General features: G+C 36.0%; 1 protein-coding gene across 1 annotated transcript in view; it reads right to left on the bottom strand.

The window, feature by feature from the left end:
* Nucleotides 1–24,254, bottom strand: part of MSH3 (mutS homolog 3) — a 184,375-nt gene that overhangs the window by 110,931 nt on the left and 49,190 nt on the right. The window contains exons 9-12 of the mRNA XM_069492006.1: nucleotides 14,550–14,662; nucleotides 13,006–13,120; nucleotides 4,074–4,158; nucleotides 1,536–1,645 (exon numbers count right to left, since the gene is read on the bottom strand). Of these exons, the coding sequence (XP_069348107.1) occupies nucleotides 1,536–1,645; nucleotides 4,074–4,158; nucleotides 13,006–13,120; nucleotides 14,550–14,662 (423 nt within the window). The remainder of the gene's footprint in view (nucleotides 1–1,535; nucleotides 1,646–4,073; nucleotides 4,159–13,005; nucleotides 13,121–14,549; nucleotides 14,663–24,254) is intronic.

Genomic DNA, 24,254 nt, shown 5'->3' with positions numbered 1-24,254 from the left:
TCCACGGAGTATCCACTGAAAGCCATCTTGTCATAAGATCTCCTTATTTCGTTTGAATATTGAACTAAAGGAAATATTTCCATTTTCAGGATTTCTTCTTTATCTCATCAATTTCCCATGTCTTAAGTTCTTTACAGTTAAGACAGGAAATCAGAGTGACCCATTAAATCTGAAATGATTTAGTAATCATCATCATCAAAACAGTGTCTTAAGCTTATTACCAACATTAACAACATCTGCTATCCTTTACTGATGATAGTGACTATTTACTAATCACAGAGTAAAATGGGGCTAATAATACCATCTATTGTACTTAGCCTGTTGCAGTTTAAAAGAGACAATGGTCATAAAGCTGCTAGGCTTACTGCCTGGTATGAGATAAAGAGCTGAAAGTTCTATTTCGTATAGCAACCCTGTGATGACACGTTCTACCATTTCAAAGGTGAGAACACTGAGGATTAGTGAGATTGACTGACTCGGTTGACAGAGCCAACACATAACAGTTCTCTTACCCACCACACCATCTTCTCTCTGGCCTAGGCATATGGGCCACTGTTCAGGACAGCCACTAGTGCCCACTCACGTCTCTGCAGTCAGTGCTGGCTTAAAACCTGGGCTGAGCAAGTCATTGAAGCTCTCTGAATCTGTTTCCTCATTTCAAGGACCTATCTCAAAGGGTGATTTTGAGTATTAAATACTGGTACATAGTAAGAGCTCAATAAATAGGATTTATTCAGTAAACATTAACTGGGCTTCTACTAAGTACCAGGCACTGTTCTAGGTCAGAGTCCCCAGATTTATCTGCATATCAGAATCATCTGGTGAACTTTAAAAAAGTCCAACTCTCTGGCCACCCTGGAGACCAATTAAATCACAATCTCTGGTGTTGGACACAGGCATCAGTAGTTTGTAAAGTTTCCCAGATGATTCCAATATGCAGACAAGCTCGGAAATCACTGTGTTTTAGGCACAAGACTCAAGGACCTTCCCTCAAGGAGCTCCTAGTTTATTCATTCTGCTTTCCTAATGCTTCACACCTGATCCTTCTTTTGGATTCCTTGCTGTTACTGCTGTAGCTCAGGGCCTCAGCCCCTCTCCATGAACTTGCTAACTTCACTCTCTCTTAGTCCCCTCCTACACAAAAGCCCAGCTCTGATCATATCACCCCAAGCTCAGAATCCCTCCCTCCAGATATCACTTCCTCAGATTAGCCTTCAAAGCCTTCCACAAAGGGCACCTACCTGTCTCTTCAGCGCCCCTCTCCCTACTTGCTTACACTGATGACCCAAACTAACTGGATAACTCACTTTCCCGGACAACAGGTCTACTGGATCTGCAAACAGGCTCATTGTTGGGGATAAGGAAAAAATCCTCATGACATCAGTCTACTGCTGGTTACAAAATAAAATGTTCCCCAATTTAAAACTGTATTCTTATAAACCATGGTAACCCTGGTTTTATGGAGGCTAACATGCCTTTAATTTCACAGTTTTATAAGTTCAGATTAAACACACAAAATTAATAATTCCTTTTACCTTAATTTTAGGAGTGGCTGGGTCACCCACTTCTTTAACTTCCGTCTTCCAAATGCAGTTTTAGTGTGGTCTAAAACCCAAAGCAAACTTCCTTTGGTTTTCATATCCGTCTAAGGCAGTCCAGAAAACAAGTTTTATTAGTTAGACAATATATTGGGCCAAATGGTTGGTTGTTCATGAGCCCTAGGTAGTCCCCGTATGCCCCAATTTTAAATGCTATATCTGCCTAGCACAATGTGTGGCTCATAACAGGTGTTCATTTAATGTTTGATGAATGAATACATACATACAGAAAATGAACTTCTGATATTTTACACAGAAAAGGGATAGTCTGTGTGGTTTTTGGTTAACTAAGAATAAATTATTGTCGAGACTATTTTGAAATATATGCTTGTCCTAAGTATCTTAAAAATATAATTGCATACTTTCCTGCCTTGGGAAGTATAGCAAAGACAATTTAGTTTTCCTTTGGTAATTCAATGCCTTCCACTGCCTCAGAGTTACCATTTTACGGAGCAATGCTCTCATGACAGCAGTGAACAAGTAGAAAGTACTGGAGACAGATACGAACCTGCATTGTACTCTAGCTGTTTATCCTGGAAGGGTTTTATTTTAGTCTGTTTTATTAAATCCCTAGTAAAAGTTTGCCTTTGCCACTTAAAAGTTTAGCTCTGAAAAATTGACAATTAACTAGAGATGAGTTAATTTTAACAAAGGATTCATAGTATTACAAAGCCTATTGAGTTGTTTAAATTTTATCTGAAACATAAAATTGCTATTTCCACCTGAGTTACGTTTTTTGTTTGATTTCTGTTTTTTCTTTTTCTCTGTAAGTAGCTACTTACAGAGCACCTCCTATGTGCTAATCATAGCAAAGATATGGTCCCTTCCTCAGGGCATTTATACCTAAGTTTGGGGGGAAAAAAAGATTTATAATTAGGATGCAATGCCAGCTGGCAGGAATCAACTAGAAAAGGTGTAACATAAGCTCCTAGGCTTCAGGAGTTCAATGCAGAGCACACAGAGAAGGTACGGAGATCAGGAAGGCTTCTCTGAGGAGGGGCTGGACAAGCAGAGTAGACTGAGAAAGGCAGGCGAAAACAGCAACAGCCCTTTGCGTTGAGACAAAAGCCAACTGGCTTACCTGGAGTAAAGGGCCCGGTGAGGACAGTGGAGGGAAATTACCTGACATTCTCCAATGACTTGACAGTACTGGAGAAGCAGGCTCAGACAAGACAGGGAGGGGTAGAAGAGACACACGTACTATTATACCTTTGCTCTCCCTTTGCTCTCACCAACCCCTAACCTTTTCCACTGCTATGCGGAAGGGGAGGCCAAAGTTGAGATGCAAAAACAAGCAGAAGATGGTAATTCTGAGCTTCTGTTTCTACAAGTCCTGATAATGGAAGGGATTTTGGAGGATATTTTGACTCTAGATGATTTTTGCCTTATGAATTAGATTTCAGAACTGACTGCACCGTAGCAGGGTTTGAACAGGGAAGATGTGGCAGAAGCAAGGAGAGCTCAGAATGCCGGGGCTGTGTCTGTGGGCTGATTATGGGCTTTTCTCCAGCCAAGAAATGTTCTTTTATTCCTACTACTTGTTCACTATCATGGATGGATGTAAAGTTGACAAGAGAGAGCTGCAGGACAGATTCTCAGATTCTGGATGACAAAATAAAAATGTTACTGAACAAAAATAAGTCTGACTCAAGTACACTAGATAGACTGGAAGAGGGAGAAACTAAGTGAGAGAAACTAGTTAATAATATATGAATCCAGGAGTCAGGAGGATAAATTCAGTGTTTACTTCAATTGGCAACCGTAATAAATATTTCTGAAGAACTTTAAACCATTTGACTTAGATGGTTCAGGTTCTCTACTTAATCAAATAAGTTGGAATTGCTTTTTATCTCTACGACATCATTAGGATAACATTAGTTTTTCAATATAACAGCTACATCTTTCCAAATAATTTAGTAAGTGAAAGCAATAACTTTAATGTCTTCATTATCGTTCTAATTCATCAACACAGAGCAAATAAACAATGATAAAAGTTTGTGATGTGAAATATTACCCACATCTTACAGTCTAACTGAATATCCCAGTAACTTGTTTTATATGCTGGATATTGAAATAAGACTGCAAACATTTCAACAAAGAGTTAAAGGTATGTAGAAAAAATATCATCAAGCAGACAAAAAGTTAACTTCACACTAATTTTCAAAGATGACGCCTTTCCAAAGAAATGCTTGATATGGAAATAAGGATACAGAAATTGTCAGGATGGCCATGTCCCTCAATCATTAAAAAGGAAAGCTTAATAACTCCCTAAAACACCCCTCCCGAAAGTAGTATCTTACATATTTCATTCTCCAAAGAGTGAGTGCTGCAGTTATCAAGCAATAAATAGATGGCAGGCAGGACGGTCAGCTGAAGACATCGTCGTTATTTTCACCAGCACTCCTAAGAACAGACCTTACTCCAGTTTTTTTTCCAGAACTATTTTGAATCAACTAGCCCTTATGTTTGCCTGACCTGATTCTGCAGGATTTCCAGATTCCTTAATGTTGTTCCATTAATTGTCATAAACTCCATTTCACTTGACAGCTGTTTAAAATTCCTGTAAAAGAATGAAATATAATTAGCCAAGATGTTAAGTACATAAATAAAAAACTAATTTAGGAACTAGAAACATTCCAGTAACATTATGACAAAAATTAGCATTTTGATAGGAAATCAAACCAAAAGGAGCAAAATGAAAATTCATCAGGATAGTGTATTCCATTAACGCTGATGCTGTTAAATAAATTAATAAAAGAGAAGGATAGTTACTCTAACACCAAAAAATAAGAACAAGAAAGGGAAACACTGGTAACAATGTTTTGTTTTTGTTTTATGCCTCCAGAATTAGAACCTAACAGTCTTATCATTAGCAGAGCTTGTGGTGGTATCTTCAGGAAAAGCTATGCAATTAGCTTGAAAAATACGTCATGATACTTAAAACTGTCCTCCTTATTCTTCGGCATGAGATTATCTTGATGAACATTTTAAAAATTTTTGATCAACATTCTGACATATGCAACAAATGTTATTTACTCTATCTACAATTAACAACATATATTAAGGTGACCAACGTTTAGTGAGTATAAAACTGAAAAAGTAGCAAAAGTTATTTCCTCAAACTCAGTTAAGGAATTCACACTCTACTTTTGTTCCCGTAACTATCCAAAACTAAATTAAAAGTTTAATTTCAAATAGACTTGAGAATTGAGATGCAATTTGACTAATAAATGTACAATTCCAATTCATGTTAAGAAGTATTAATGCATTACTAATGCAGCAGTTCAATTTCCTTTATCAGCCAGGCCTTAGATGTTTCTGTCAACAGCACTTACAGACCTTAAGACTTATTTTTATTTTTATTTATTTTCTTTTTTTTGAGAAGGAAAGAGGAGTTTACTAATTTGCCAGCAAATGAGGAGGTTGGCAGATTCCCATCTCAAAGTACCAATGTTCTCTTTATGGTTTATTTTTTAAGGCAAGAAAAATAATGCATGTCACTGACCTATTTAATGGAAGGAAAGCATAAGTGTTTGCGCTCTAAACCTAACCATACTTCTCATGGCTGTAAAGAGATTTGTAAAATCCATTTTCCTAAGCCAGTTATGGAAACAAGTCCTCACTTAGGAATCTAGAGAGCCTAAAATCAGAGTCCAAAAAAGCAGTAGACATCCCTTTACTTCTAGAACTCCTCCGACTGAGGCCCCAAAGCACTGGAAAAGAGAAATATCTCATATTAGCAATGCTGCCTAGTAAGTGAACAAAGTCCTTTGGCAGTGTAATTTATCTGTGACAGGTTTAATCTACCATTGAAAGGATAATCTCTCAATGATTTTCAGAGGGAAACTCTCCAAAAACTGACTGACAGCAGGTGTGTGCAGCCCTTTCCCTCCTGTATCTGTTAATTTACCTTGAATTACAGCAATTTATGTTGTGCTTCTACTCTCCTTAATGGATCTAAGTTCCTTGAAGGCAAAGGTTATGTATTAATTCATCTTGTAACACTTGCATAACACTTGCAGGATCCAGCAGAAAGTAGATGCTCAACAAATGCCTGCCATCTTTCTATGGGAAGCTAGTTTTGCTGCCCTTCCCCATCCCCCATCCCCATTTTGTGTCATAAAGCCCCAGAAATGCCTGTGAAATACCCAGGGACAGTTATAAGATATAAAACATTGTTTACAGGAAGAAACAACTACACAGTAATTGGCTGTGTAGCTGACAGGTGTCCACACAAATCTATGGTCAAAGACCCTAGTTGTAATGGCTGATGGCCTGGACTCTGAGTTGGATCTAACCAGTTACCAATGTGTTTAGATATGAGTCCTTTAATTCTCCTATTCTGGGTAGGTTTAACTAACCACATCCTAAGGGTGATCAGTGAACATGTTAGTGCCCTAATCAAGACTCTTAGAAGAGTGCTTAGTTCGTGTCTTAGTCTGTTTGAGCTGCAATAACAAAATAGACTAGGTAATTTATAAACAGAAATTTACTGTTCACAATTCTGGAAGCTGGGAAATCCACTATCAAGGTGCCAGCAGATTTGTTGTCTCATGAGGACTCACAGATGGCACCTTCTACATGTCCTCACATGACGGAAGGGGCAAACAGGCTCCCTCAAGCCTCTCTTATAAGAGCACTAATCCCATTCATGAAGGCTCTCAAGGACCTAATCACCACCTAAAGGCCCTACCTCTTAATACTGCTACATTGGTGATTAAGTTTCAACACAAATTTTACGGGGAGAAGGGACATAACTCAGACTACAACAGTTGGCATGAAAAAGATTAATTAAGAAACCACAATCCAGAAGCCTTTCCTCAAAGCATTTCAGCTAGCTGCCTTTATCTCTCATCAACAGCAGAGGTGTAAGAAATAATTTTTCACTGGTGAAATAAGTAGTAAGCGGTATTTAAGTGTGTGGACTATCCAGAAATGCTGCTCAGTTGCTTTTACCCTCACATGAACAGGGTGTAATAATCCTGTAAACCCAACAGTCCATACCCTAAGGAATGGTGCTTTAGGCTTAAAATTCTGAAAGCATCCCCTTTTCCACCAGTTACAAGGGTTCAGTCTCCCAGCTCCAAAAGCAATCTGCTCCTACTATACAATCACATATGCTTCAAGTGAACCATTGAAACAAGGTGCTGTCAGAATACCAAAAAGACAGAGTTGGGATTTCATGGAGCTAGAGTTTATGTGATGTTTTTGTGCCTGCTTGCTAAAAATGTGTGGCAGAATTTGTTAGACCAACATACTAACTAGTATAGAGGTGGTGAGAGAGGATGCTTAGAGCCCTCACCTACATATAAGTACTAGAGGTTTCCAATATCTACAATATCAAAAACAGTAACTGAACAACCAAATTGGCTTAAGTTAGCACACAACACCAGACTTTTACAGAGAAAAGGTATAGGTTCTTTTAATTAGCAGTATTAATGTGTTGCATATGCGGTTTTTTGTTTGGTTGATTGTGGGGTATTTTTTTTTTCTTTTTGCCCTTACTGAACAAGTAATCTAAATTTCAAATCAGATGTAGTGAGAAGGAGTTTTTTAAAACTGACATTAATTTTAATAAAAGATCAACCACTGGGCATTCTTAAATTAGACTGATTTCTATGGAAAAGTGTCAAGCAACTATAGGTAGGACTAGCCATGCTTTTAGAGTTACCCTTTATTTGGTTGACAAGTATTCTGGAATTGGATTCTTCCTTCCAGATACAAAAGAAATTACCTCTGCCAGTGCCTATTTCCATTAGGAATTACATACATTTATTAACTAAAGGTTGTATCTGCCAGCATCCTCAGGTACCCAGCAGTATATGATTACTGACCTGAAATAAGCAATTCTAAATTATTTATCCTTGTGGAAGAAGCCAAATTTTATGCGCTTTGAAATGAACCTCATAAACAATGCCTGGCTAGAATTCATGCTGTGTGAACCTGGATACAAATCTTACAACCTAAGAATACACTTCATTAATATTTCAGACACCAAAAATACAAAGAATGCTTCTTTTGAGTTTTATAATGGGAGGAAAATGTCTTTGCCAAAAGCTTACCAGGGAAATTAAGACTATCATTCCTACCCTACTTTTTAAAAACATGAAAACCAATCTTTCTCATTTAGACAAAGACAGTAAAGGTATAGACCTTATTTAAAAGATCAAACCATTAAAAACATACCATTTAAATATTATTCAAGAATAGAAATGAAGACAAAAAAAAATCTATCATGTAACATGACAACTATAGCTGAAAATAGTTCTCTATATAGTTTTCAGAGTTCATAAATTCACCATTTGTCTAACTTTGGCAGTTAATTTTATGTACAAATTATCAATTGCTTTGTATTATAAAACTTCAGTATTATAGATTCACTTCTAATTGATCTGTAATTAAACATGACTAACTTTGCATCCCTAAATGCTGCCAATAAGCCTGTTAGAGAGATAAATAATGAGAACGGTGTAACATTAAGTCCCCAAGACCACTGCTAGGTTCAATGATTCACTAGAAGGTTACACAGGACTTGACATATAGAAACACTAACAGCTATAGTTTATTGTGGTGAAAGGATACAAAACAAATCAGAAAAGGGAAAAGGCAAAGTCCAGAGGAAACCAGAGACAAGCATCCAAGAGTCCTCTCCTGGTGGAGTCACACAGGATGCACTTAATTTCCCCAGCAATGAGTTGTGACAATAGGTGTGAAATGCTATTCATCAGGAAAACTCATTACAGACTTAGTACCCAGGGTTTTTATTGGGGGCTGGTCACACAGGCACCCTTTCCCTACCATGTATCAAAATTTCAGCTCCCAAGAAGAAAGTAGGCATTCAACACAGTCGAAGCACAGTGAGCCATTCTCATCAGGGAATGGCGGAAACCCTCCCAAAATCCAGGGTTCCAGATTCTAGTCAAGGGCCAAGCTTGCAAGCAGGCCTTTGTAAGGAGAGTTGTCGCATCAGGCCTGCTATGTTAACTTTTTTTGCACATCTCTTTTCATATTCTATTTCTCTAAAAATATATTATATGTTTTTTCACTATTGTGTTCCTTCAAATTTACTCTTCCGTCCTAAATTGATATTTTTCTGTAATTACACTTCTTTCTTAAACCCTATCACCTCATTTCAAAGCTTTCCTACTACTCATTTATGTTCTTTCACATCTAACGTCACTTTCTTAGTGTCCTTCAGCTCGTTTTTTAAAAGCTGTAGTTTTTATTTCATCTGTGGGCATGTCGTTCTGATATGTATTTGTTATCTGTAATGATGTTATCCTGCTCTTTATTTTTTTCTCATAGTAGCTTTGTATGGGATTTGAATTTGGTTCTCTTTCCATTGTTAATTTACAAGTGAGTTAATTTTCCTGACGTTTTAGAACACAGGCACTGTTTAGGATAGCTGTTCTAACTTTACAAACATCTCCCTCTTCTGTTATGTGTAGTGTCCAATTATGACACCTGACCTCTGCTTTTATTCACAAAAGATTAACTGCATGAGAAATGCCCTCCAACCATCAACAATTAGAAAATTGGACAAATTATATGGGATAAAAAACTTCTCAGGTATTGGGCAACACAGCACAGAGACGTGATCCCAAAGAAAAACAAATGAGGTAAACACTGACTGCCTTCTTGGCAAGCCCAGGGAAACAAGAATTTGTGAAACAGAATGCCAGCAGACAGTGCTGCACATAGAGCTCCAGCAATGTGCAGGAGAGTTTCCTCAAGTCTCTGGCCAAGTACTGGTTCTCAAATGTGTGTGCGGACATCTGTGAGATCAGTGACAGGAACAAGATACTAGAATGAATGATGACTAGAGCTCACACAGGGGTTAAAACACAGTGTGCTGTCCAGTCAGAGTACAACTATCTCAGAATACATGAGGCACTGGGTATAGGCCTCAGAAAGGTATTGCCTTAGCAATGGGATTAAAATAGACATAGACACAGATTTCTCAGCCTTTGCATCATTGACATTTAAAAAAATAAGTGGGTGTATATATATCACCTTCATTGATATAATTCTCATGTTATACAATTCACCCATTTGGCGTATGCAATTCAATGGTTTTTAAAAAGAACAAATTGGGAGGCATCAATTTACCAGACTTCAAACTATACCACAAGGCTATAGTAACTCATACTGCATGGTACTGGCACAAGAACAAAGACATAGACCAATGGATCAAAACAGAGACCCCAGATATAAAACCATCCTCATACAGCCATCTGATCTTTGACAAAGCAGACAAAAACATACACTGGGGAAAAAAATCCCTATTCAATAAATGGTGCTGGGAAAATTGAATAGCCACATGCAAAAGAATGAAATGGGATCCATTCCTCTCACCTCTCACAAAAATCAACTCACAATGGATAACAGGCTTAAACCTGAGGCTGAAACCATAAGAAAATGTTAGAAGAAAATGTTGGAAAAACTCTTAGAGACATTGGCCTAGGCAAAGAATTTATGAATAAGACCCCAAAAGCAATCACAGCAACAACACAAATAAATAAATAGGACCTGACCAAATTAAAAAGCTTCTGTACACCCAAGGAAACAATCATTAAGGCAAATAGAAACCCTACAGAATGGGAGAAAATATTTGCATGCTATAGATCCCATAAAACGCTGATAACTAAAATCTATAAAGAACTAAAGCAAATCAGCAAGAAAAAAAATCATACAACCCCATTAAAAAGTGGGCAAAAGACATGAACAGAAACTTTTCAAAAGAAGGTAGACTAATGGCCAAGAAACATATGAAAAATGCTCAACATCTCTAATCATCAGGGCAATGCAAATCAAAACCACAGTGAGACATCACTTAACTCCAGTGAGAATGGCTTTTATCAAAAAGTCCCAAAACAATAGATGCTGGCATGGATGCAGAGATAAGAACACTCATACACTGCTGGTGGGACTGCAAACTAGTATAACCTCTATGGAAAGTAGTTTGGAAGTAACTCAAAGAACTAAAAGTACAACTACCATTTATTTGATCCAGCAATCCCACTACTGGGTATTTACTCAAAGGAAAAAAAGATATTCTATAAAAAAAATCTGCAATCAAATGCTTTTAACAGCACAATTCACAATTGAAAAGATGTGGAAACAACCCAAGAGCCCATCAATACATGAATCGATTAACACAATGTGGTATATGTGTACCATGGAGTACTACCCAGCCATTAAAAAAAAATAGGGAACTAATACCTCTTATACTATCCTGGATGGAGCTGGAGCCTATTCTTCTAAGAAGAATGGAAAAACAAACACCACATGTACTCACCATTAAATTGGAACTAATCAATCAACACCTATATTGTACTACCTATGTGCACATATTATGTGTCAGTCTCAAATTCATCTACCTCTAAACACATCAGGGCCTGAATTTTTTTAAAAAAAGTTTCTTTATTCCAGTGTTAATACTTCTTTGCTTGATGATGTAGGGACAGAAACATAAGCCTTAATGGGCAAGTTGTTAATTAACTCTACCTCACTTACTTAGAGGCTCCCTGTCACGACCAAATCAAATGGTAGGTAGCTTATCACCCCTTCTTTATGAAGATGCAACACAACCAACCATACAGATGGATCTCTGCAATTAATTCATTTTGGAGCTTAAAGTAGAATCCAATGGGGTATATTTCCAGGCTGCTACCTTTTTTAATAAAACATTTTAGGCATATTAAAACATATATAGACTAATATAGCACCCAGCTTAAAAAAACAACAGTTAGAATTCCACAATGTCATTCCACTCCATTCCAACCCTCACCCCCAAACTTTACCACTTTCCCTCTTTCTCCACTGGAAGAAATTACTCTTCTGAATTTGCTGTTCATCATTCCTATGCATGTCTTTACACCTTCCCCAAATATGTATGTATTCTTACACAGTGTTTATCAATAGTACTGTTTCACATGTTTCTAACTTCATATGATGGTATGTGTAGTGTGTCCTTCAGCAACTTGATTTTTGGCTCAATATACTGTTAATTAAATTTTTAATATTGATCATGTACCACTAATTCATTCATTTTTATTGCTGTATAATATTATATTGCATTAACATAACACAATGAATCCACTCTCCTGTTGATGGGCATTTAGATTAAAAAAAAAAAAAAATCAAAGTAGATATGGGTCCTCGCTCTTGCTCAGACTAGTCTCAAACTCCTCAGTGCAAGCAATCCTCCCACCTCAGCCTCCTAGAGTGCTAGGATTACAGGGGTGAGCCACTGTGCCCAACCGAGGCTGCTTTTAAACAGAAAAAAACTGCTTCCAGAGAAATGATGTTCTGTTCCAGTCTAAATACCACATAAAAGAACACACACCAAAGACATTACAAAGAGAATCCCAAGGAACCTGCCTCTCTTCCACTCTTTCCAACAACCTCGAACTAGCACCACCTCTTTGTTATCTAGTTAATTCATATTCTGCCCTTTCAGGGAGATAGCTCACATTGCCCTCCCACCTGTGCAGAATGGGAAGGAGCTACTCATCCAAGATCTATATAATGCAGGGTGATTCTTGACAGAGGCACAGACAAGGGGCTAGAGAAAATGGAATATAGAAAGGCAAGAAAATTATCCTACTACCTGTTTTTACTTGACTGATTATTAAACTAGAATTTTCCTAAAATGTCAATTGTCAGCTTTTAAATTTCCAAAATCTATGAAGTTAATCACTCTTGTAAAAAGCTGTCTGTGTCAGTACTGGCCCCTGTATCTTCAACTTTATGGTCTACGAAATAAGAACTGAAACCAAGAAATAAAGGTGGTGAAATTTTATGAATGCTTTTTAATACTACTTCTGAATCCAGGTAGTATAAAGCACAGTTTTATTGCCAAAATTGTAATATATCAAATAGCTATTGATGAATGTAATTTGACAGAATTCCTAAGGACTCTATTAATATTTTTAATTAACATTTTGGGGCTTTTTTTGAGACAGGGTCTCGTTCTGTTGCCCAGGCTGGAATACAGTGGTGCAATCATGGCTCACTATAATCTCAAACTTCTAAGTTTAAGGGATCCCCCTGCCTCAGCTTCACAAGTGGCTGGGACTACAGGTACAAGCCACCATGCCCGGCTAATTATTTTTTTGTAGAAACGAGGTCTTGCTATGTTGCTGAGGCAAGTCTCAAATTCCTGGCCTCAAGCAATCCTCCCACCTCAACCTCCCAAAGTGCTGGGATTACAGGTGTGAGCCACTATTCCTGGCCTAATATTTTTAATATTCTTCAGCAACAATACCAAGCAGTTCATCCTTGCACCCTAATAGAGTATTCTATCAATAGCAAGTAAATTTCTCTAAGTATCATACTTATCAAATTCAAATCAAGAAGTGTTTTTAGTATAACCTCTCTTTTTTTTATTTGAGAAGTCACTTACTCAGGTTTGGTGAGCATCTTTTCCAAGTTAAATTCTTTGAGGTATCTTATTATGGAAGCCAAAGAGCAAATCACAGGCTTCGCCAAGTTAATGATGCCAGAAATACTTTGAGAACCTATAAAACAGAATATATACCCTCATTAACATTATTACCATTAAAAGGCAAATTTTATAGTTATTGAAATAATAATTTAGACAGTATTTCTTAGAATTCCCCTTTGGAAAAATGTAAAAGATTGTAAATATGTAGGGCATGGACAAATGGGCATTTTCTGAGGGTGGAATGAAACTTTTGTGGAGAGTAACGGAGTATTTTTTCAAAATGTAAAACACTCATCTGCTTTGATCCAGAAATACTCCAAAATGTGCATCAAGAACGTGTGTACAAAAAGGTGAGTTGAAAAATCTTTTGTAATGTTAAAAAAAAACTAGAGACAACCTAAATCAACATCAATAGGGAAGTAGTTAAATCAATTTTGTTAAATCCAGATTATTAAGCACCTACTAAAAAGAATGATTTATAGCTATCCATACTGATATGGAAAGCTATCCATAACATATTGCTAAGTGAGGGGGAAAAAAGTTGTCTAATCATTCTAATCTCTCACCACGAATATTGCAACAGCTTTCCATCTGTCTCCCTGCTTCACCCTTGCACCCTATAGGGTATTCTTAACAGAGCAGCCAGAGGAATACTTTTTTAAATGTACACCAGATCATTAGATTACTCAAAAATCCTCCACCATCTCCCAACTTGCTGAGAGAAGCAGCCAAAGTCCTTACAGTGATTTATCTGTAAGGCCCCACGCAATCTGCCTTTCATCTCCTATTTCTGAGCTCACTCCCTAATATTCTCTCCCTCAGTGACTGTTCCAGCACACAGACTCCTTGCTATTCCTTAAACATGCCAGGCACCCTCCCACCTTAAGATATTTTGTGCTTACTGTTGTCGCTGCCTGAAATACTGTTCCTTCACATGTCCATATGACTTTTTCCCTTAACTTCTTTGGTCTCTGTTCAAATCTTTGATCAAGTGCTACTTTCTCAGTGAGGCCTTCTTTTACCACCCTATTTAAAAGTTCAACCCCCATCCCTGCCTTATTTTCCTCATGGCATTCATCACCTTCTAACACTTGTCAACTAGACAAACAGTGGTTATTTAACACATTTAGACCCTGTCAGTAACATTTAGAGATTTTGATTCTGGCAACCAACCTTTCAAAATGCTAGCCTTCATCAGAATATTTGTCCCAAGGTTCTGAAAAGTTACAGGGATACTAATGGGCCATCTTTAAAGATAAGCAAAAGGGAAAGTTGATCAATTACTCCTTCCACTCCAATGAATATGTCAAAACCATTAAGTTACTAACTGTTCATACCTAAAAAGGAAGAAGATGCAGTGGTATTTCTGATGAGCCCAACAATCATGAGCCCTTCTCCTACACTGGAAACTACCTTGTTGTCATTAAATTGAAAGTCATGCTCATAGCTTTATCCAAATCTCAAATCACTTCAATTTGAAGATATATGGGGAAAATATTTACCTTTTATGTCAACTATATCCTTTGCATAAAACTCCATAACCGCCTGGAAAGCATGACTGTATTCAAAATAAATGTTATCCATCCTTTCTACTCGAATTCTGTCATCCCGCACACTGAAAGAAAACAAGGAAAGTTTCAAAGATAATTATCCACTATCTTGAATTATCTGTATTTAAGTCTTGACCAGAAAAATAAAAAAAAAATTAGATAAAGACTCATTCCTTACTCTCTCCCAAGCTGAAGAAAAGGAGAGAAAAAGAGATCTAAAGTTTCCCTGCCAAAAGGTCTCATAAAATATCATTACTTTTCTTTAATCAATGGATATTATATATCACCTAGCATACAGTAAGTACTTTGTATCATTTAATAAGAAGTCCTTGAAATTAGAGCCAATTACATTAATAAATATGAAGGGAGAAAAACTGGAAAGCATCATTTTTATTTAATTATATTATTTGTTTAAATACTCTAGCAATAGAATACAGCATTGAGTAATTCTTTGAGGGGCTTTTTGCTAAGTCATTTCTATCACAGCCTCCAGTTAAATACAGCAAATTAGGTTAACTCTCACTCTTTAAAGTGATTCTACAGTCTTTTTAAAATTACATATAAAAATTTGCCTAAGTACATAAACTAAAGCATCTCTTCCATGCTGGGTAGTGCATTTTCTTTTCCATTTTCTATTTTTCTTGACTCCCCATTTCCTCCTCCTCTTCTTCTTTCCTTACCACCTCACTCCCATGACTGTTACCTCCCATGTTAACAGCCTAGAATGAATCCTTCCATATACAAGCATTATATATGCTTATACATGTCACTGCATTATAAAAATGGGATGACTTTATATACACCAGATATATATGTCTGGTTTCACTAGAAACTTATTGGGATTTTGATCAGATATGTAATGAATTAATTAGGAAGGAAATATAGCTTAACAAATGAATACTCCATTGTTAAATATGGTAAATTTCTCTGTTCACATCTTTTATATCGAACAATAAATATTCTGTAATTTTCTCCTTGAAGGTTTTACATAGCTTTGGTTGTGCTCACTCTTAGATCAGTACACATTTCTCTCTTGTTTTTATCTGAAACAGAAACAGATGCTGGGTGGGGCCAGCATCAGGAGATTCTTATGCACACTAAAGAACCACTAACCTACACAAATAAAATAATGGTGAAAGAGTAACTAATAGATGACAGGAAAGAGTATTGACAGAGTACTTGCTTTGGAAGCTTATCTTATATATTGATTGATATGGGTATGATTTAAGAATATAAAGTGCCTTTAAAAAAATAGAGCTATACTATGAACATCTGAGTTAAGATAATCTAGAAAGTTTCTCAGTTTTTTTCTTTGACTCCCTATACAGACCCCTTCCTTGGTCACTCCACAAAATTGAAGACAGACTTCAAATGATCCCCAGCACCAAACCAAAGCAAGCTCTTTCTATTTTTATGACATTCCTTACTGAATAAAGAGATTCTATGATCTGGTTTGAAAGTTCAACTACAATGCCTTATAATAAATAAACAATAGGGAAACTTCATTACCTATTCTGTTTAACAACTAGGTTAAAAATCTGAAAGATTTATGACTAAAAAATCTAAAGCTTCTTTATATTTGTTTCTACTTTACAAAAAAAAGTTATCAGAAACAAATTCTCATGGGCATATGCCACATCAGTCAGATTCCCACTCTTAGTTTACAATCTAAGACAATAGACAATAATGTGGTAGACATACATAAAAAATACAGAAAATACAAAAAGACACACAAATGGTGATGCCTCATTACAAAAGGAACACATTCCCTCCCTCCTCAATATTATGAAAAAGTAGAAATGTTACCATTTTATAAATTAAATATTTATAATTTTTTGTTTTTTAATATAAAGATTTTATCAAAATAGTCATTTGTTCTACCCAAACAACATAGTTCAGTCTCCCCAAATCCTGTCATAAAAACAGAATTGAATAGCCAAACCAAAGTCCACAAATAAAATATGCTAACATATGACTGTATCTCAAGCTATCCCTAAGAACTCCAAAATGTAAGCAGGTGGGATGAACAACAGACAACAGTAAAATATACGTGCTAGTGGTGTCCACATAGGAAGAAGCAGATAAAAGCAAAAAAACATCTAACAATCAGAAAACAGAGGCCAGGCACAGTGGCTCATGCCATAATCCCGGCCCTTTGGCAGGCCATGGCAAAAAGTTTACTTGAGGCCAAGAGTATGAAACCAGCCTAGGCAACATACTGTGACCCCATATCTACAAAAAATAAACAAATTAGCCAGGTGTGGTTGTGCACACCTGTAGTCCTAGCTATTCAGGAAGCTGAGGCAGGAGAATTGCTTGAGCCCAGAAGTTCGAGGTTACAGTGACCCATGATCACACCACTGTACTCCATCCTGGGTGAGGCACCTATTTCAAAAAAAAAAAAAAAAAAAAGGGCAAAAGAAAACAAAACAGGAACACCACAAAAAAGCAATCAGATACACACTAGAAAGGTGTGGTAAGACATTTTGAGTAGTTGAAACTGGGGGTGAGGGTTGTACACTTGATTAATAGTGAGTACAAGAAGTTCACAGTAAGGTCCGAAGGGGCTTTAGAAGTCTAGGCCCTATGAACTCACAAAACTAACTATGCAAAGCACTCTTTCAGGACAAATCTTACACTGAGGAGAATCTCCTGTCAACAGAATCCAAAATAAGTAGAAAAGGGATAACAGAGTCAAAATAAAAAAGACAAAAGTACTACAAAACAAAGCCAGGAGAAAGTGAGCTGCCATGTTTTCAAATACTTGACAATGTGCAGCAAAATAGATGAAACTCAAAAACATTACGTCAAGTGAAAGAAATCAAGTCAAAAAAACTATATATTGTAAGATTTCACATATATGAAATTCTAAAAAAGGCAAAACTATATTGATGGAAAATTAATAATTGCCTGGGGCCAAATGTGAAGGGAGGGAACCAATTATTAATACAAAGGGACATGAGGAATTTTATTTGGGTAAAGGTATTGTTCCATACCTTGACTGTGGTAGTGGTGCTTATACAACTGTATAAAATCACAGTTCAAACCGTACACTTACAAAGAGAACTGTTTATGATAACACTTTATGTTTAAAAAAAAAAAAAACACTGGAACCATGAAATTAAAAAAGCTATACTGAACCCATGCCTCTTCTGAAAGTTCAGGAAAATTAATTTCACATAAAAATGAGTAACAGAAAAGGATCAAGGTCAAATCCTGTACAAAGTTATAATAAGAAAAAGGAGAATAAACACAGTAACATCTCTATAGACATTAGAGGCATATGAGATGGATACCTCCAGAAAACATGAAAACTCATTTAAAATTAAGACAAGCTAAAAAAATCATTAACTATATTTAGAAAAACTCAGAAATGAACTGGTACAACTCAGAAAATTAAACAGGAAAAATTATCTCATGATGAAGGATAGACTAGAAGGAACACAAAACTGAACACTATAGATAAAGTAGAAAATGAAAAGGGGAAAATTTTTCAAAGTCAAAAAGAAATGAAAAAAGATTTAGAAGATTGGAAAAAAGTAATAAATACAGAAGGTAGGCAAAGAAGATCAAAAACATGTATATAAAAGGGCACATCATATACCCGGGAAATCAATCCAGAAAGACCTTCCCAAGAAATAATCTAGTAAAATTATTTCCAAGCAAAATAGCAACTCCTTTATATAAGGGAGAAAAAAAAAAAAAAAAAAACCACAGAATTGCCAAACTTTAACAGCAATGTTTTATGTTAGAAGGCAACAGAGTAACATATTTAATATAGTAAAAAAAAAAAAACAAAAAAAAAAACTGTAAGCCAAGAGTTTCATATGTAGCCACTCTACCTTCCATGTATAAAGGCCACAGACAATGGTAATCAAAGTATGATCACCAGACCAATAGTATCGCCACTATAGGGGAACTTGTTAGAAATGCAAATTCTCAGGCCCCATCCCCCATGTACTGAGTCACAGTCTGGGAGTAAGGCCTAGCCAGTAATTCTGATGCACACAAAGGTTTAAGAACCACTGTACTAGAGAATGAATTTCAGACAATCAAAATAACTGGAGAGACACTGAAATCAGAATTGGTGATGAGAATTTAACATATATTTGCTTGGAGAACTAAAACTCAATGAAGGCTATAAGAAGGTATAGTATATAATAGTTACATGCTCTAACAATGCAGATGTATTACAACTATGAAATAAACAGAAAGAAACAGAAGCATATATTCAACAAAATTTTAACTGTTTTCAGTGATCTATACTATTAGTGGTCATATTAGTATTGTTACTCTGAAAACATGTGTAATGTGGGATGAAGCAAATTAAATATGTGATATTCTAATGATAAAACCAAAATACTTACTTAAGCACCAGAACTGTCGACATGGGAGTGGGGAATGAAGATACAGACATAAGACTGAAAAGGTTAAATAAAAACTTTTTAGCCCTGAATTTGAATTAGTATTTTTTATGAATTCTTAATATAGTTTATCTTTAAAATATGTATATTCCCTAGCTCTGTCCACTGAAAAGGCCTAGCAATAATGACCTATCCAATAAAGAGAGCCTCCCCAGGGCACAGATTGTGGTTTTGAAATGTCATTTCCTACTGAAAGAAACCAGGGCTTATTGGAGAAATGACAAATTCTAGGTATGGGATTGAAAATGTTTAAGATGAACCTAGAATATCTTGTTATAACAAAAAGCAAAAAAGCTACTAATAGAGTCATGGCAAAATGACACAAAAGCCACCTTGAAGAGGCTCATTGCCCAACTATGGGCCGATTTGAGCATCAGGAAGAACAGCAACTGCAATGAGTCAAAACACACTGGATATGTTTAAATCCATGAGTTCATAATGATACTTTAAAAAGCAAGACTTGTTCATCACTAAGTATCAATGGCTACTCAATTCACAGCAAGAGCCAATTATATGCCTCCTAATGGAAAACTATAATTTATGAGGTCATCTTGCTCCTCCACAAAAAAAACAAAAAACTAAAAAAACTGAACCTAGCCTCTCAATTCAACTACCAATTTATAGAAAATACATAGAAACATGTTAAACTCTGTGGAACATAATCAGCAAAATCCAGACTGTGGAAAACTCCACAAGAAAAACAATTGCATTTCTTCAACAAATAAGGGGATAAAAAGAGATAGGAGAAGAAACCTGTAGATAAGAAGAGGCTTTAAAAGACATTTTAAAAAGAAGCTGAGTGCAATGGCGTGCCCTGTAGTCCCAGGTTCTCAGGAGGCTGAGGCAGAAGGATTTCTTGAGCCCAGGAGTTTAAGGGCTGTCTTAACAACATAGCAAGACCCTTCCTCTAACTAAATTTTTTTAAAAATTAGAAAGACATTTTAAAAAGAAACTAGTAAAAGTAAGCTCTAAACATGCAAACTTTGGTGACAAAATTATGAAGAAAATTAATAACAATCAAAGTAAAGATCATGGTTACTCTGAAGGCTGTGACTGGGAAGGGGCAGAGAAGTTTCTAGAGCGACTGCTGAAATTCTATTCCTGGACTGGATGGTGGTTTCAGGGACCTTCCCCTATATTTATTACACTGTTTCCTGTATTTGTACCATATTTTAATTTTTTTTTTTCAAATAAACACAGGATTCCAATTTTACTGGTTTTTCCTAAAATAAACTTACTTCAAAAGCCATTTTTATTTTAAGAGTCTGTTTTATCTTATAAGCAACTACCAATGTTCCATTATCATTCTGAATTGGAAAATGCTTTGACAGTATGAAGACTATTCAAAGAAATAAATGTAGATTTACCAATCAATCCAGTAATCCCACTGCTGGGTATATCTACCCAAAGGAAGAGAAGTCATTTTATAACAGAAGACACCTGCACGCCAATATTTATCGCAGCACAATTCATAATTGCAAAGATGTGGAATAAACCCAACTGCCTATCAACTCACAAGTGGATTAACAAAATGTGCTATACACACACACACACACACACACACACACCATGGAGTACTACTCAGTCATAAAAAGGAATGAAATAATTTTGTTTGCAGCAATCTGGATGGAACTAGAGACCACTATCCTAAGTGAAGTATCTCAGTAATGGAAAAACAAACACCAGAGTTCTCACTAATAAGTGAGAGCTAAACAATGGGTACACAGGGGCATGAAGAGATATAAAGGATACTGGAAAATAAGAAGAGGGGAGAGAGGGAGTGGGTGTGGGATAAAAACTTACCTATTGGGTACAAGGAACACTATTCTGGTGACAGGCACACCAAAGCTCTGCCTTAAGCATTATGCAAGGTATCCATGTAATGAAAATCCTTGTATCCTCTTCATATTTTGAAATTAATTTTTAAGAAGACTATAAAAAACCTATAAAGATTAAAACCCCAAATATATTCTAATATAAAATACCGAAAAAAAAAGAGAATCAACCTTTAGAACAGAAGTGAATCATGTAGAAGAATTTCTCTGAATAAAAATTTACTGAAGAATTTTCTACTTAATAAATAAATATAAAGCAGTTGAAAGATAAGTGTGCAATGGGGAAAACATGTAGCATTTTTCATTAATCAACAGGATTCTGAAAGTCTGCATAATGTTTTTAAGTATTCACAGGCATTTCTACCAATTGATCTTATGGCTAATAGTGAACAACAGAGTAACTTTAAAAAATACTTAGAAGATGGGGTGGGGGGAGAAGAGGAGGAAAGGAGGAGGAAAAGCAGGGGAATGGGGGAAGAGAAACAAAAGAAAGAAAGAAAAAGTTAAAAAATAAATTTAGATGGTGATCTGGCCCCCATCACTTCTCTAACCTCACTTTCTTCTACCCTCATCTTTATTCCTTCTGTCCTAATCACACTGACTTTTGGACTGTTCCTCAAATACCACAGGCTCACCTCAAGACCTTTGCACCTACTTTCCCTCTGCTCAAAATACTCTTCCCTAGATATCCACATGGCATCCTCCCTTCCTCAGGTCTCCATTCAAAAGTCATCTCAGTGAGATTGTCCCTGATTATCTTGTGTAAAATGGTATCCCTCATTAGAATTTATGAGGACATGGACTTTTGTCAATTTTATTTCTGTTGTACTCAATGCCTGGAACAGTACCTGGTACTGAATAGTGCTCAGTCTATATATTATAGTATTGCTCAATGAATGAATAAATGAGTACAAGTTCAAGAACTATATCTCCCCTTGAGATAGGCAGCATTATCCTCATTTTATTACAAAAATGAGTAAATTGAGCTTTGAGAGATTAAGTACAATGCCCAAAGACACAAAAAGATAATAGATTAATAGATACTAAAACCCAGAGTAGCTGGCTCTAACCACTTTATCTGTTCTACTACAAGCCTAGGAAGGCACAAGCTGATTCAGGAAGGAACCCAAGGAGGAGGATTTTTCTCCCATCTGTGGTGCTGAAGAAGGATTTTTCTACCTTAATCCACTGGGGAGAGAATATCAAAATAACTATTGCAAATCTCCTATCACTTTTTACCTTCCTGTAGACTCCTTTAACCTGGATTTTTAGGAGTCCATAGTAAAGTTATTAGCTAGCAACTCAAAAAGCAATGAATGGCTTTACGCGAGCTCCACAATGTTTCTAGACAAGTTCCTAGAGTGAACACAAGAAGCAGCTGGTACTCAATTACTTTTCTAATTAAAATTGTTTGATAAGCAGATAAGGATTTAGAAACCCATTAAATTTGACAAAAATGGACTTGTCAGTTATCCTTGAAGCTTTCATGGAAGCACTGTAAGAATGTTAAACTTATCATTCTGCAATCTGTATATTAAATATCCTCATGCAAACATTTTTTTCAAACTGGTCAAAGTTATAAAATCTCATATCTGTATTTTCCTAGATTTTAAAGTTATAATAAATTCAAATCACTGCATCTATGAAACAAAAATCTATATGAAATTCCACATACAAGTAATATCCTACCAGAATTGTTAACCTAGATTTTGGTAAAATTTCCACTTTAACCTTTTCACATGTAACATGCCTCTCTATTACTAAAAATACAGGTGATTTTTGAAAAGTTACACGGTGATTAAAAACTCTCTCACAGAACTGTCAATCTTGATTTCCTCAAACTGTAGTCTGTGGAATGCCTGCAACAGAATCAACTGTAACACACATTAAAAACACAGATTCCACACCCCAAATGTACTAAGTCTGAATTTCACAGGGAGTTAGATAGGGAGCATTTTCATTTTTAACAGGTTTCTTGGGGTGAATCACAGGCAAACTGCAGATTGAGAACATTAATCCACATAAACAATGCTGGCAGCCATCGTAGGACAAAATGGAAATGGAAATCTCCCAAGACATGTATCCAGTGATAGTCTATATTTCAGCTGATTTACTAAAGATAGACAAAAAAAAATCTTTTCACTTGAAAAAATTAAGGAAGTCATCTATGGTCATAAAATTGAGCTGGGTCTAAAAAAATTATAAAGCCAAATTCCCTTTACCACCCTTTACAGAGGCCATTTGTGGCCTGGGGCTGAAGCCTTGTGAATGCAGAGGAGGCTGAACAGAGGCTGTGCTCCTCCCAGGGCCCAGGGGAGCAACTCCCCTTCTGTCCTTGATGGCAGGACTAACATCAAGATAGAGGTCTCAGTCCACTCAGTAGGATATGCCAAGCTGGACTGTTTTAAATTAAGACTTTTAATTTTTAAAAAATCCTTTTCACATGAAACATGTCTCTCTGTTGTCAAATATATTGTTTTTGGAAATATAAATGGCAATAAAACTCTCTCAACAAGTGTAAAGCCCACAGTAAAACAAGGGAACTTCAGATCCAATAATATCTTTTAATGTCAACTTCAACATAAAACTGGTGACTCTCTAGTATCAAATAACAGACCACCTACAGAGATTCTGAACTAATGCTCAATTGTGAACAAATAAATGTCAGCTTACCAATTTTATGATATATACTGACTTTAGAAACTATAATTTTTATAGACAAAAAGAGCCTGGTTAAAAGCTGACAATCTACTGTGGGAAAACTCACAAGGCCTCTTCTGACTAAGTACTTACTGGTAATAATACTGATTGAGTTCCAAGCTGAGTAATTAATTCTCTCCTCTTAAGACAGAATGAAATAGAGTCCTTGACTGAATGAGACAGACAATTTAACATGGTTATAATGTCTCTATCTTAGAATTAGTATGAAATTCATTAATTTTATCAGTGTTCACTGGGGGGGGGGGAACTATCACCACTTTCTTGGAAGACTAAAAGCATTATGTGAAATTATAATTCTAAAAACAACCACCAGAACAAAAATATCAGAATAACCTCATAAAAACAAAGAAATCAGACCACATAGTAAAAGATTATTGAAAAGATATAAAAACAGAAAATAACACAAAATAATCTAAACAAACTAATATCAAATATGTCTGACATTAATAAAGGATATGGGCTAAACTCACCTGTTAGAAGAAAACTAACTTCCGATTGGATTATTAAAAAAAAAAAAAGCAAAAAACAAAAATTCCTCAAAACCTCTATGCTACAAACAGGAATGCAACTCAAAACAAAGTAATTCAAATAGGTTAAAAATAAAAGGATGGCTGGAGAAAGTTGCCTAGATATAGATACTAGGTAAATACAAATAAAAAGTATGAGGCCAGATCTTA

The sequence above is a fragment of the Eulemur rufifrons genome, chromosome 17, assembly GCF_041146395.1.
Source record: "Eulemur rufifrons isolate Redbay chromosome 17, OSU_ERuf_1, whole genome shotgun sequence".
In the NCBI taxonomy this organism is placed as follows: Eukaryota; Metazoa; Chordata; class Mammalia; order Primates; family Lemuridae; genus Eulemur; species Eulemur rufifrons.
The sequence above is the reverse complement of the archived record's forward strand: the minus strand, read 5'-3'. Positions and strand labels throughout refer to the sequence as shown.